Source organism: Gobio gobio, assembly GCF_949357685.1.
Source record: "Gobio gobio genome assembly, chromosome: 14".
NCBI lineage: Eukaryota > Metazoa > Chordata > Actinopteri > Cypriniformes > Gobionidae > Gobio > Gobio gobio.
The window spans coordinates 35,390,010-35,405,726 of NC_137107.1; the positions used below are offsets into that span (position 1 = coordinate 35,390,010).

The window sequence follows — 15,717 nt, forward strand, 5'->3', positions numbered from 1 at the left end:
CAAGCGGTTCACATACTTTTTCTTGCCACTGAATGTATGTATATATATATATATATATATATATATATATATATATATATATATATATATATATATATATATATATATATATGGGGAGTGCAGAATTATTAGGCACGTTGATTTTCTGATCATATTTTTTTTCCAGGCACATTTGACCAATTCCAAACCACAGTAATCCGAATAACTACTATTGATTTAGTATTTTAAGCCTATAAAAAACCTTCTTCATGTATTTTACAACACTTCAGCTTGTGATTCTTATCTAGTGGGGGTCATTTTTTAGGATTCTTTACCTAACTGAAGTCTCTGAGATCCTGACACCTTGCACTTCTGGAGACTCCAGGTAGGTTGCAGCTTTGGAAAATGGTGGCGCTGGAGACTAAAGGGTTCCTGATGGTTTCACCCTTAACTCTTCACCTTAATTCTTAATTCTTTTGCAGTTAACAGGTGTCTTTTCTTCACCACCTGTTTTTGTCTGACCCTGCTGACCCAACGAGCATTTCACTGTCCAATGGTCACGCCTTAACTGCAATGTCTAGTATTGCATTAGTATTGCATCCTTCTCATGGGCATTTAATACTTTTTGACTTTTCAGTCTGAGTTAAATCTCTTTTTTGGCTCAATTTATCTGTAAAAGAAAACATGCCTAATAATTCTGCACACCTGAATATAAGGTGTTTTTCATTTCCAGCCTTCATGAACAATTATATATCACTTATACATTATTAAATACTAAATCAATAGTAGTTATTAGGATTACTGTGGTTTGGAATTGGTCAAATGTGCCTGGAAAAAAAATATGATCAGAAAATCAACGTGCCAAATAATTCTGCACTCCCTGTATATCCATAAAATAATTATTAGCTTGTTGTATTGGCACATAAAATCATCTCATACATGAAGATGTTTTTTTGTTTTTTTGAGGAGAGGTGTGCCATTACTTTTCTAACTAGTTGAACTTAAACTTTTTGTCTGACGGACAATGAAATAGGTGAAAAAGCCCCCACAAGACTATAGCATCACGACGACAACTGTCATAGGCACGTTTCACACATGTCTGTCCAACACCATTAGGGACAGTACTAGAGCGTCATTGCTCCTGGTGAAATGCGACATCAGCCATTTTCTGCACTTGACAGGATGTTATTCTGTCTTCCTGTTCTCTCTGCCGGTGCGATTCAGTCTCTGATGCGCTTGACGGATCATTGTCATGCACTGCTCACACCTGAGTCTCGTTAGACTCCCGCTGTGTTGACATCACCCACACTTGCTCCTCGCTGATAGTATTTTTTTCATAAGGTTCGGTTTTGAATAATTCAATAGAAAGGTGTTCACTGGGGTTCAGTAGATACTGACTGGTAATGAGTTTTGATAAATGTCTGGTCTGGAATATCAAATCCTCCCAAGACCAGGTCGGTGATGGATATGCTAGCCAATGACGGGGAAGGTGGTCTATTTAAATGACCTCTGAATACTGTGTGTTATCTCACTAAGACTCTGATGGGGTTGGATTGCTGCCCTCGTTATCTATATGTTTGATTTTATGCATCACAGAGACACGTATGAGGATCGACTAAGGTCTGGGGTGCTCTCAATGTACAATTAAGATGCAACAGCTTATTTTTGGCTCTAGAGGGCGAACTTAATCACGCCAAATGCAGTGTGTGATGTATGTATTTCGTTGCAGGCTGCTGGAGGACTATCTTCAGGCTATAGAAGGTGTCAAAAAGAATCTCTTGAAACAGACTATGCCTAGTAAACTGACCTTCGTTGGGGAGCTGTCCAACGGCCGCCTCAATCCCAAGATGGTGAGGAAGTCATAACTTCATTTCACCAAGTGTCATTCTTAAAGGGATAGTTCACCCAAAATGTAATTCTTATTTACTCACCCTCATGTTGTTTCAAACATGCTGTATGCTGGTATTTTTTTTCTGTGGAACACAAAAGTGGAAAATGTACTTTAATGTTCTGTAGAAAAAACAACAGCATACAGATTTGGAACAAAATGAGGGTAAGTACATTGACAGAGTTTTCATTCTTTATTCCTTTTAGCATCCTTTGGGCCCTATAAATATATTTCATCTATATCACACAGCATTTGTTCCTATAATCTCCAGGCTTAAATCTAGTGGTTTTAATGAAATTGGCTCTCTCACAAGGATGGAAATAAACCAGTACAATGGAAATTTGAGACCTTTGTGACGGTACAAAACCTTTTTAACCTTGTAAAGCCTGACATACAAAATAATAGTCTTGTGAAATACATTTTTTTAATGGAACAGTTTACTGAATCTTTAGACAAAATATACAAAGAGAGAGAGAAAGAATATGTAGGAGAATATGGCGCTCATACTCAAAGAGGGAAAAACTACATGCAAATAATGCAATTTGGTGCAGTTGCTGATATTTATATAGTAAAATGAGATCTTTATAATAGTAGAGTACTGCATATAAATATCAGTTGTCAATCTATATTTCCCAAGAATGTATCTTAGTAAGATGATGCTTAGTTTATAATCAAAGCTGTGTAGCTTTTTATTGTGAGGGGCAAAACAATGCAATGCAATACAATGATGATGCCTCAAATGCCTGTATATCATATTTGATATATTTAACCTTGATTTTTTTTTATTTTTTAATGTTGTATAGATAATCAAGTAAACCTTTTTTTTTTCAACAAAAAGTTGTTTCAGTCCAGTAAGTGTTCATCTTGAAATATCACTTAACATATAAAAGGGTAATTCCGTGTCAACTCAACTAGAAGTCCCCGGCTCAAATTTTTGATTTTGTTAATTTTTTTTTCTGTAGGAAATCAAACATAAATAGTGATGAAAACCAAAATAATAATAATAATTTGTTACATCTATATAACGCTTTTCTAGGTACTCAAAGCGCTTTATATATGGAAGGGGGGAATCTCCTCAACCAGCACCTGGATAATGCGACGGCATTCATATCCAGAACGCCCACCACACACCAGCTGATTGGTGGAAAGGAGACGTAGTGATGAAGCCTATCAGTATATGGGGATGATTAGGAGGCCATGATGGGCAGAGGCCAATGGGCAAATTTGGCCAGGATGCCGGGGTTACACCCCTAGTCTATTATGAAGGACATCCTGGGATTTTGAATGACCACAGAGAGTCAGGACCTCATTTTAACATATTTTCCGATGGACTGCTTGTTACAGTATAGTGTTCCAATCACTATACTGGGGTGTTAGGACCCACACAGACCACTGGGTGAGCACCCCCTGCTGGCCACACTAACACCTCTTACAGCAGCAACCTAGTTTTCCAAGGAGGTCTTCCATCCAGGTACTGACCAGGCTCAGCCCTGCTTCGCTTCAGTGGGCTACTGGGTGATATGGCTGATAATACATTTCACAGATTTATATTCACTGAGTAATCCACTATTTTGTTTTTTGACATTAGTTTAAATGCAGTAAGTATCAGCTGTGTGCAAAGTGTACCACATTTGGTTTTTGATCACTGAAAATAAGTAAAATCCAACAATTTGAACATGAAGCTGCTTTGAAATCCCCATGTGAAACTGAACTATAGGGCCTTGATTTGATTTATAAGAATGAGAATCTAGAAGGATATTAAGATATCTTGAAGATATTTAGAGTTACTGGCATGACAGCTTTAGAAAGGGAATATTTATGGCACTCAGACAGGTATGTTCTATGCAATTGTGTTGATGGAAAAACTGAACTACACAAGACAAAATAGACAACTACAAACTAGAAAAAATAGTTTACAATTAGCCAATTTACTCATAGAGCTGCATTAAGATCTCCATAAAATATTAACAAATGAACAAATATCAAAAATTTGAATCGGGGAAGTTTCCGAAATTTGGTTGATTTGACACGGAATGACTCAAAAGTTATTTTTATGTTTACTTTATAAAAATCAGTAAAGATTTCACAGTAAAAAGACATGTACCACGACCTGAAGGATAATGTTTTTAAACGTATTAAAAAGGTATGAACTATCAATCAGAGGGCAGAAGCCATGTAGCAAGGTTTTTCAGCCAAGTTTTGATCGTGTTGATAATTTAGAGGCCTTATATTTTTGTGCATCAAATATGATATAGTAGGTTTTATAGGGTTAATCTCTTTCTCCCTAACAACACTCTCTCTCTGTCTCATCCAGGATCATTTGGTGTGTTTTCTCCCTGGCACACTGGCTCTCGGTGCTCACAACGGGCTGCCTGCTGATCACATGGACCTGGCTCTGCAGCTGATGGAGACGTGCCATCAGATGTATGCGCAGATGGAGACAGGCCTGAGTCCAGAGATCGCTCACTTTAACCTGCAGTACCACAATGGACGAGACATCGATGTGAAGGTTCATTAACCTGTACAGTCACCACTCATTTTTGACAATAAACTCCCTGGGTGGTTGGAGACGAGGCCTTAAACTGCCGATGCAGGTTTTGGAACAAAACCGTAATGCATTTTCTCTCCTTTGTCTAGAAATAAAATGGTAATAGACCCCCAAACAGTGCAGAGGCTGTGTTGGGTTCAGATTGTCTAATCAAGGTCTTTATGTTTATCTTTTCTAAAAACTGTCCTGAAGAACAAAACAATTTCTGCGCTCAGCACTGATGAGGATGACCTTTATAATAGTTGGTGCCCTTTTACATTAACAGATTTTTTTTCTCACTCTCTCTCTCTCTCTCTCTCTCTCAATATGTTTGTGCAGCCTGCAGACAGACACAACTTGCTGAGACCAGAGACGGTAGAGAGTCTGTTCTACATGTACAGATTCACCAAGGACAGCAAATACAGGGACTGGGGCTGGGACATACTGCAAAGTTTCAACAAGCACACCAGAGTGAGTGAGAACTGCAAGAATTTACTGGTTTACATGATAAGAGGTCATACATTATTTCCATAAATTTTTAAATAGCACATTTGATAGTTTTTCTTACATTACAAGAAAGATTATATACTATTATATATATATATATATATATATATATATATATATATATATATATATATATATATATATATATATATATATATATATATATATATATATATATATATATATATATATATATATATATATATATATATATATATATGTATTTTTATTTCAGTTTTAGCTGTAGTAATTTTAGTACTTCAACTGCATATGATTTTAAGTCAACATTGCTAATCTTCTCTTAAAGGAATAGTTCACCCAAAAATTACAATAATTTACTCACCCTCAAGTTGTTCCAAACCTGTAAGAGTTTATTTTATCTGCTGAACACAAAAGAAGATATTTTTAAGAATGTTGGAAACCAGACAGTTGATGGCACCTATTGACTCCATAGTATTTGTTTTCCTACTATGGAAGTCAATTGCTATCATCAACTGTTTGATTATCAACATTCTTAAAAATATCTTCTTTTGTGTTCAGCAGAAGAAAGAAACTCTTACAGGTTTGGAACAACTTGAGGGTGAGTAAATTATGACAACATTTCCATCCCTTTTTTTGCGATTTGTAATAGTTTTAAATAAATATAATACAAAATGTATATTAAATCAGCCAATGTTAGATTTTTTGGTCAGTATCAGTCCATATTAGAGAAAATCCAAGATTGTACAAAATATTTCCCTATAATGATAAAAAAAATGTTTTAAACATTATTCCCAATTATTTATATTCACGATTTTATAGTATTTGTACACCCTTTACATTCAATTTTGTAATTAGCAGATTTGAAGCAGATTTGTTACGTGACAGCATTAATTAAAGTGTCTTAAGGGTCAAGATCAAGTTGATCTGCATCTCCTGCGCTGCATCAAGCCATCCCATAATATCCGTCATCACTCAAATTAATGCACTGCTCAGAGTAACAGTACAGCATGTGTGTACAGCATAAGACTGTGATAACATTATAAAGTAATTATTATATCAAAAATAAATCTCTCAATCAAGTGGCTGTGTCTATAGTATTATACACAACATTATAATATTTTCAAATATTTTTTTTAATAATTTTTGTTATTATTTAAAATCATTATTGCCCCTGGTTAAGTAAGGAACTCTTGTAATAAAGTAGCAGTGGTTGGGACACATTTTAAGTATCAACGCCGCTTAAAAAGGTGCAATCTAATCCTGTTTACATGAAATAAATAATTTGCTCAACAATCAAATCCAGCTAACTGAGTTAGCGACGTACGAAGAACGGACCCCAGGTTTTTGTTGGTTAATAGCTCAGTTGTTTTCAGTTGCCTCAAAATAGAAACAAGCCAACAATGCGCCTGAACACACCTCGTTTTCATGGGGCCCATGGGCGTGCAAATGCATTTAAACAATGTGGAGCTGAAATTTTTACCTGCGTCTTAGGGCTGGACGATATGGCCAAAATGTATATCACAATATATTTCTTCATTTTCGGTCGATATGATATAATTCCAATATCGATATGAACTATATAAAAGCCTCAGAAAAACTGCCAAGAATGCCCACAACGGATGTCTGTACCTACAAACTTCTGAAAAATGAATTTGCCAAGTCTATGAAACTCTGAAACACTTGTTGCATTGCACCGGGTGTATGATAGGGCCCTTAAGTCTTAAAGTTATTCTCCAAAATTACTAATTTAATGAATCATTTAATAGCAATGTTAAATATAACAATTGAGCAAATCTCAAAATAATTTTTTCTTAAAATAATTTTTCACCTACATTATTTTTTATGCCAAAATTCACTAGATCTATCTTTTAGTGTTTAAAAAAATTAGAATATCTTTCATTTATCTGTCTCTGCCATTGAACAGTGTACTAGCTGTGCCAATAATAAATAAACAAACTTGCCTTCTTTACTCAATTTCTGTCCCAGGTCCCCAGCGGTGGCTACACCTCCATAGGTAATGTCCGTGACCCGTTGAACCCCGCACCCAGAGATAAGATGGAGAGCTTCTTCCTGGGCGAGACGCTGAAGTATCTCTTCCTCCTGTTCTCTGACGACAACGAGCTGCTCAGTCTGGATAAGTACGTGTTCAACACTGAAGCCCATCCTCTGCCCATATGGCCCTCCGCCTCATGAGGGGGGAGAGGCCGGAATCATGCCAGTCCTCACGTGTAGTGATGTTTGGGTTTCAACAGGAAATGATGCAGGCTTCCACAGGAAGTGACCCCTCAGAGCTGCTCTGCAGGAATGTTTCTGCTCTAAACTGAGGTGGCAGGTTATGCATCGACCTTTAACTGTGCACTTGAGGTTTACTCACCCAAAACAACAGATTTGGTGGTGTCCTCTTTGTACTCTGTACTTTACAAGACTTCGCTTTCCTTTGAGCTCATGGGACAGCTGCAAAGTGTTGGACAAGCCCGTGAGCCGCCACAATTTTTAGATGTCTCATCTTCTATATTTGGGACAGAAACATTAGTGTCAGAGCTCCGTAAATCACAAGGCAGACTGCTGAAATCACACACTGTGAAAAATGCCAAGCACTTTGTAAAATGAAGACTTCTTTTTTTGTTAACGTTGTTATTTCTGTGTGTATAGATGGATGCTCTTGATGCGAGTGCCTCGCCTTTATTTTTGCAGGCTGTTACAGAAGGAAACTGCGTGTCGATCTCTAAATGTTTCCCTTTTGTGAGAGTCAGGGTGCATTACGGAACATATTGAGTACTTTACAGATCATCTCAAGATTTATTTGGGAGCCCTGTGGGATTGTGTATTTTTCTGTTATTTATGTTGACTTAAGTGAGCGCACTTCAGTGAACGCTAATGATGTAGCGGATGCCGCCCGAAGCCCTGCTTGTGTTACTTACTACGCTGTAGATTTACGTTAATATCTACAAATTTTGGAAGCTGTTGCACGGGATGCGGTGATGCTACATTTAGCTGAAATATGTATATGTTCATTTATTAATTCGGTAACACAATTCGTTTTCAAATGTTAACATTATTCATGCATTAGTTAACATTAACCATGAACAATACACCTGAAGTACAGCATTTATTAATCTTAATGGTAATTTCTACATTTAGTAATGCACTTTTAAAAACAAAAGTTGTATCTGCACTAGTATTAATAATTTAGGTTAATAAATGCTGTAATAATATATTGCTCATAATTAGCTCATGTTAACTAATGCATTAATAACTAAATGAGACCTTATTGTAAAGTGTTACCATTAATTCAAATTTCACAGCACATCTAATTGAAAACGTTGCTCAATGGATAAACCGTTTCACATCAATAGTCCAGATTTCTTCTGATATTAAAGCTACAAAATTGTCCTTGTCATATTAGAGTGCAGTCATAATCTATATCCGCACACTGCCATCTGTTTCAATATACGTTAGATGATTGTAGACAGGTTTGAAACAGTTGAATGAATCATTCGCCCAACAATGAAATGAAAACGTCATCATATATTCAGCCTCATGTCATTCCAAACCTGAATTACACTTTCTTCCTGGTCAGTTCTGAATTAATTCCAAGAAAGAAGGTTGTACAGGTTTGGAATGACATGAGGGGGAGTAAATGGCCACAGAAGTTTCATTTTTAATTCTAAATTTAGGTCCTTTATTTGGTCTGAAATTGGTCTGAGCTGAACTAAAATAATAATAATAAAGGTAATTGCGACTCTTTATCTCACAATTCAGACTTTTTTTTCTCAGAATTGGACTTTATAACTCACAAATGTGAGTTTATATGTCACAATTCTGAGAAAAAGTCATAATCGCGGGATATAAATGCAACTGCAAGAAAATGTCAATTACTTTTTCCTCAGAATTGGACTATAACGCACAATTGCGAGTTTATATCTTACCATTTTTAGGAAAAAAGTAGGAATTGCGGGGTATATAAACTGTCAATTTTGAGAAATAAAAGTCTTAAAAATGTTTAAGAGATGTAAACTCACAATTACGAGGAAATTTTATTTTTTTCATTCAGTTTTAGAAACAAGCTTGCATAATTTCTCTTCCGTATCGCCTGTTTTTGCACTGTCAAGTGTTTGTTTCTCTTATCATCTCCTGTCTTTGGTCTAACAGCTGTCATCCAATCTAAACAGTCGGGCCTTCAGAAGCTGTCAAATAATCCTTCATCTGAAACAATCCATTTTCAGGGTGATTGACATTTGCATTAAAATATGTCTGTTCCGTGTCACATCCCTCTTGCTGCTTCTAGTGATACGACGTAAAAATCTGCATCGCTTGTGCCTTTCGATTTACAGAATACAGTGATCGCATGATAATGAGAGATTTCTCCCTGATTGCTTCTCCCGTCTCTTTGCTGCAATCAGCGGTTTGTGATTACCGTTTGTGCTCGCCAGCGAATGTTAAATGAAGGAGCCCGGAGTGGACACACATCTGATGAGGGTTTGTGAAGGTCAGGTTGTGTTAGATGTATTAATATCCAGCACAGCTGAGCTGTATTTCATAATGGCGACGTTTGTAAGATACGAGCAGGTCTCTGGGGTTGTTGACATTTGTAAAGTATAAAAATGAAATTGATTTTAAAAAAAATTCGTCTATAAGTAAATTATTAATAGCCATTGTCATGAGGTTTTTTTTATTTTTTATTATTCATATAGGCTTTAATTTTCTTAATTATTCAAAATATTATTATTTTGGATTGAATTAGTTATTTTTTTTGTATGTAGCTAAATGAAAAGTCACCGATTTATTAAGTGCCACCTTGGAGATTTAATATTACAGAATGTATATTTCTACAATTTCCTAAAAAAAAAAGGACCGAGCCTAGTGTGATTATGCATCTTTCTCATGTTATTAATTATATGCATACTTTTCCATGCTAGTTAAATTATGCTTATTACATATTCATAATTTAAAATCTATGAAAAAAATGCTATCCTGCAAAATGACCCCTCTGGAAGTGGAAATTAAATTAATATTGTAAAAGTTGTTCTTGTAAATACTGTTTGAAAAACCTGCTTTGCTACATTACAAAAATAATTTTCTTAATCCAGTATTTTGTCTTGTGTTCCAGTGAACATATTTAAACATCCTTAAAACGAGATATATGTACTTATGACATTCTTAAATTAAAGGTATAGTTCACCCGAAAATGAACATTTTGTCATTAGTTACTCTTGCTTCAGTTGTCCCAAACCTGTAAGAGTTTCTTTCTTCTGCTGAACACAAAAGAAGATATTTTAAAGAATGTTGGTAATCAAACAGTTGATGGTCACCATTGACTTCCATAGTAGGAAAAAAGAAACCTATGGAAGTCAATGGGTGCCATCAAATGTCTCTCTTTTGTGTTCTACAGAAGAAAGAAACTCATACAGGTTTGGAACAACTTGATTAATGACGACAAGTTTCATTTTTTTGGGTGAACTATCCCTTTAAGTTTATTTTCCTTACCCTATTAAATCTAACAAAATGTTGTGATGTTTATGCCTAAAACAGGCAAAACACACAATTTGTCAAAATTGTTAATTCAAAATATATTCTTATAAAACAAACCAACATATTTTGTAACATTTTTTTTTTAAAGATGTTTTTGTTTTACTGGAAAAGAAGATAAAAATACTGTTTAAGAAAGTCAACTTTTTTGTGTATAGACTTGTAACTATTCCTACTGTACATTAAAAACACAAATACATTAACACAATAAATCCATCCAGCAGAAGTTATCTCTGTTTTGTTTTGTTTTGAACAAATTCCGAGGTTTGTTGGCATTCTTCAAATCAGTGTAACCAATACAGAACCCGACATGCACTCAGCCAAGCTCACGTTATCTCTGATCCCACTCGGATGCCCGTCTCAACCAGGGCAGAATCCGCACTATGAGAATTTCCAATTTCCGCTGTGAATATTTTTTGTTGCTGACTTGTGTGAGGGTTTTCAGTCATGCACTTTCTTGGTTGCCGATGTGAGAGAGTCAGACGCCTCTGATCTGAATGCAGAATGTCACTGTCGTGTTTGGTCATGCATTTATGATAAAGGCTTGGACACACTGCTGCCCAGAACTAGCTTACTGTAGAACACACACAACTTCCTGCCACCTGAGAACTTCAGCACAAGGAGAATAATAGGTCATGTGTTTGTGGCCAGTTTTTAATCTGTATTTGTGTCTTTAAAGAGGGCCTATTATGTGTTTTTTTACATTTTCAACTTTCTTTGGTGTGCAATGTTGCTGTTTCAACACGAAAAGCTCACAAAGTAAACTCCAAAGGGAGGTATTCTTTCTACATTAGTAAGCACCGTTTCTGAACTCCCCGGAATGCCTTGATTGTAATTGATATTCCTCATTTAAATATGAGGGGGGGGCTTGGGGGGGGTTCCAGAGCTTTTAGTGATTTTACTTCATTAAAGTTGCATTGATACATATATTTTGGCTTTGATATTTTTATTGTGTGGTAAATGTTTTATAAAAGCAATAAGCCTTGTGAAGTCGTGGTTTACAGTTTACAGTGAAGGTGGTTCCCTAAACCTAAACCTAAACCTAGCCTGCCGCTTTGACTGTCTGGTAGAAGTCTGCATGGAGTGTGGGCTCTGCAAAAGTTCACCCTTCTAAGACCTAAAATGACAAATGGGGCACCATGCGGTCTTGTGGACGGATAGTTCACCCAAAAATGAAAATTCTGTCATTAATTACTCTCATGTCGTTCCAAACTTTCGTTCATCTTCGGAACACAAAAGAAGATCTTTTTGATGAAATCTGAGAGCTTTCTGTTTTTCCACTGACAGTCTACGCAACTACCACTTTCAAGCCCCAGAAAGGTAGTAAAGACATCATTGAAGTAATCCATGTGACTCCAGTGGTTAAACCATATTTTTTAAAGTGAAAAACAAACAACACATAATTTACCAGATACCATAAAAAAAAAATTCTTCTTCCGCTATTTAGAAACGTTTGAACATGTAACCCCACCCCATTCCTAAACCTACCCATTTGTGTATTATAGGATATAACAGGGAGATATGACTGCAGGCACAATTTATTAAAAAAGTACAAATATTCCAAGTGTTCCGAGGCCAAACTATTTATTTGTGAGAAGAAAATCCCCAAAAGCGATTCTATTGCAGAGTGCTTTGTCTGCGAAAAAAAAACAAACATAATATACCACTTCATTTATGTTCACGAGACCACCGCATGTGTGTTGTGATGGCGTGAACGCATGTTGAAGATTAATATTTTGTGTACATAAAGTGGTAAATAAAACATGTAAATGAGGAACCACTGGAGTACATGGATTACTTTAATGTCTCACTGTAAACCCTAATGCTTAAAATAGTTAATTGGTTTGAGTATGGGTACAAAATAAAAATAAAAAATACAAATTAGTTCAAGTAAATTAACTTTTTAAAAAGTATTTAGAACTTTCTTTTTCTTTTGAGTTCACAAAACTGACACATTTTACGTAATCTGAATGGTTTCATTGATTTGAGTTTTATGAACTTAAATTGAACTTTGCTTTGATTGTAAAATGTAATTGGCTCGTGTGTCTAGTGACCGATTGCATCACGCTAAAGAGTCGGGTGTATCTTTTGAATGAGATATGACTGAGTTTGTGCGTGCGTGCATTCACAGAGCGGCGAGATCATCATTACAGCGATTAAAACATTAAGATCAATTCTGTTCTTTACATAAAGATATCGTATGACTTCAGAAGACTTGGAATGCAAAATGAGGGAATACTTTTATACTGTTTTTGGTCAGTTTTTGCAATAAATACCTGTGATTGTACTTTTATTTGCCTGTTGCATGTTTTATATTGTTGAGAAGTGGGTAGGTATGGGGTAGGAGTGCGGTTAGTTGCTCCAAAATATAAAAGTAGCCTATAAATATTTATAAAATCATGTCAACTTTTAGAAATGCAAAGAATTAAATGTGTCTTGATGACACATTTGGCAAACAACTGAAATCAATGGAGTACCCTGCGCATCGAAAAATGACACTAAAGGTGCGTTAAAAATTGACGCTGAGGGCCCTGTGTTAAAAATTGACGTCCTGACCAAGTGTCAATATGTTGGGAGTGAAAACGTTTTGCTATCAACGCAGTTTGTAACCAATTAGTAAGTTAGCATTTACTGAATTGGCTAGTTAAAGCTAGTCAAGTTTCCACTACTACAAATATTTAAATTGAGATTGCATGATAATTTTAAGTTAAATGTATAAATTGGCTTACTCAAATATTTCAAGTTGAGATAAATGAAATGCTTACTTAAACTTTCAATATCTTAACTTAAGGCAGTGGCTCAGTGATTCATGTAGGTTGTCTACAAATCGGAAGGTTGGTGGTTCGATCCCCGGTTCCACCTGACCAAGTGTCGAGGGGTCCATGAGCAAGACACCTAACCCCAGCTGGACGAGCTGGATGGTGACTTGCATGGCTGACACCACCGTAGGTGTATGAATGGGTGAATGTTAGGGAATATGTAAAGCGCTTTAGATGGCCATGGTTCTGTTGAAAGCGCTATATAAATGCTACATAATTTTTTTTTTTTTTATGTCACTCATTACCTCAAATTTTTTGCCAACTTGTTTACACTGTACCTTTCTGGGGCTTGAAAGTGGTAGTTGCATAGGCTGTCAATGGAGGCACAGAAACCAAATTTCATCAAAAAGATCTTCATTTGTGTTCCAAAACTGAAACCCGTTTGAAGCAGTTGACCAATTAGAGCAAATTGCACTTTTTGGAAGCAGGGACTTATAGAAGATCGTTTTAGGCCCTATTCTAAATGGCACAATTAATTTGCACTTGTGGACTTGCAATGGGCGCTGCATAAGCATGTCGTTTAAGTCTACAAGGTCGTAGGGTGTCTCATTTGTCATTTTAGGTTTCTGAAGGGTGCTCGAGTTGTGAGGACCTCCTTTGCGGCCAATATGCGCTTTTGCAGAGCCCGCGAGCTCCGCAACAGACTTCTACCCGACAGTCAAAGCGGCATTACGTCATGAAATTGTGGACTCGGAGGAAGAATGTGAGTGCCCAGGGTTCCATTTGGGACAGGGCAACAGAAGACTTGGAAGAGAGGCGCTGCAACAATGTAAAATATTTTTTTTTCAACAATGTAACATATTTTTGTTAATGTTTTTTTTTTTTTTTTTTTTTTTTATAACCAGTATGAACACCTTATCTATTAGACCCCAAAAACACAATCAAAAATTAGTAAAAGGGCATAATTGGTCCTCTTCAAACAAGGTGAATTTTAATCTGAGCAAAACCTAATATTAAGACAGAAAGCATGTGTATATTGTGTTTTTTTTTTTGCTGCTTCTCTTTAAGGATTTTTGTAAGTGGAAAAGAATACGTGATTAAAAACTGAATAAAAAAATATCATTATTGGATTTTTAACTGCTTATGACGACAATCTTTTACTCTTCCAGACATAGACATTTAATACACCATTCTTCAGCATATCAATTAAAATATAGCTCTAAATTCAAGTTTTAATGGTTACATTTCGAAGTTGAACACAAACATTTGGTTGAGAGAGCCTGTGTCTATATCCCAGAGCAGAGCTTGAGAACTACATCTCAAGCGTATCCACTTGTTTGGCTATAAAATAGCTGGACCACGCCTGCGGAATACCTGGCCAGATACGGTTAAATTTGTTCCCAGAGTTCACAGCTTGAGCATGGCCAATTTTCTGCATGACAGCGATGTGTGACAGGCCCACGGCCACTACCTCTCCATCGTTGAGAAAGAGCTGTATAATTGCTTCTCGTCTCATCAGGACTGTTCCTGCCTCTTCAAACATCATGGCCTCTGCTGGCTCTACCGAGAAAAGGGCACCAAATGAAAGGGATATGACATTGGTCTTAAGCTTGAATGCTGGAACTTTAATTGGTTGAACTGTAGTTAATTTTTTTATTCTTTTATCTAACACAGTTGAGTTCTTTTATAGTTGTGTTTGTTGCTCGCTTTGTCGTGACAATTTTATAAATTTTATTTAAAGGGGTCATGAATTGAGAAATCAACTTTCCCTTGAGCTTTTGATATATAAAAGGTCATAGTAATATAAGAATATCCTGTAATTTTCAGAGCTGAAAACTTCCTTGTCAGTCAAATAAAAGCTTTTATAGACACCAGGCCCAGCAAACGATCGATTTCAGAATATGCCACACCTTGACGCCATCGTGTGGTGAAACGCCGCCTTAACAGAAAAAGAACAACGCCTGCTTCTATAGCTCCGCCCACCGTCTTGTGCCACTAACATTACATAGAGCTAAACCACATCGAATTTCTAAGCAGTAAACATACCACATAAGCTTCATCTGGATTCCAATATTATGAAGGCATGGATGAACTTTATTTTTAATGAATATCCAGCTCACCAGGGGAAGACATTGCGCGTCTGTTCCTTCATTTAACCACGGATTCGTTTGTAAACAAGAGACTGGATTTGCAGACAGGATAAGATTACATGAATGAATGAAAATAATAATAAAAATGCAGTTTTTGTCATGATTCAAGCTTTTGGAAACAAAATTTATGAGACAGTTGTTGTCAGATTTCATTGGTGATTTCAAATATGAAATTTAATTGCAAGTTTGGCAAACAGTTTTAGAGAATTTGATGTTTCCCCATTCAAAGAGATAAGAGCTGTACTTCCATGCCCGAGAGGCATTTTAAAGATCGCCGCCGAGTGAAATGACATGCCTTATTAAAGGGACTTTGATGAAGCAAGGGTGTAGAGTTACATTCAAGCTATTTTAAGGCCTGAAGAGGAAAAAACGTTTAAATATGTCATTTTGGTGATC

General features: G+C 36.2%; 1 protein-coding gene across 1 annotated transcript in view; it reads left to right on the plus strand.

The window, feature by feature from the left end:
* Positions 1–10,635, plus strand: part of man1b1a (mannosidase, alpha, class 1B, member 1a) — a 30,568-nt gene extending 19,933 nt beyond the window's left edge. Inside the window, 5 exon segments of the mRNA XM_079835333.1 lie at positions 1,709–1,829; positions 4,182–4,376; positions 4,734–4,865; positions 6,870–7,060; positions 7,062–10,635. Of these exon segments, the coding sequence (XP_079691459.1) occupies positions 1,709–1,829; positions 4,182–4,376; positions 4,734–4,865; positions 6,870–7,060; positions 7,062–7,164 (742 nt within the window). The 3' untranslated portion in view covers positions 7,165–10,635.
* The last annotated feature ends 5,082 nt before the right edge of the window (positions 10,636–15,717 follow it).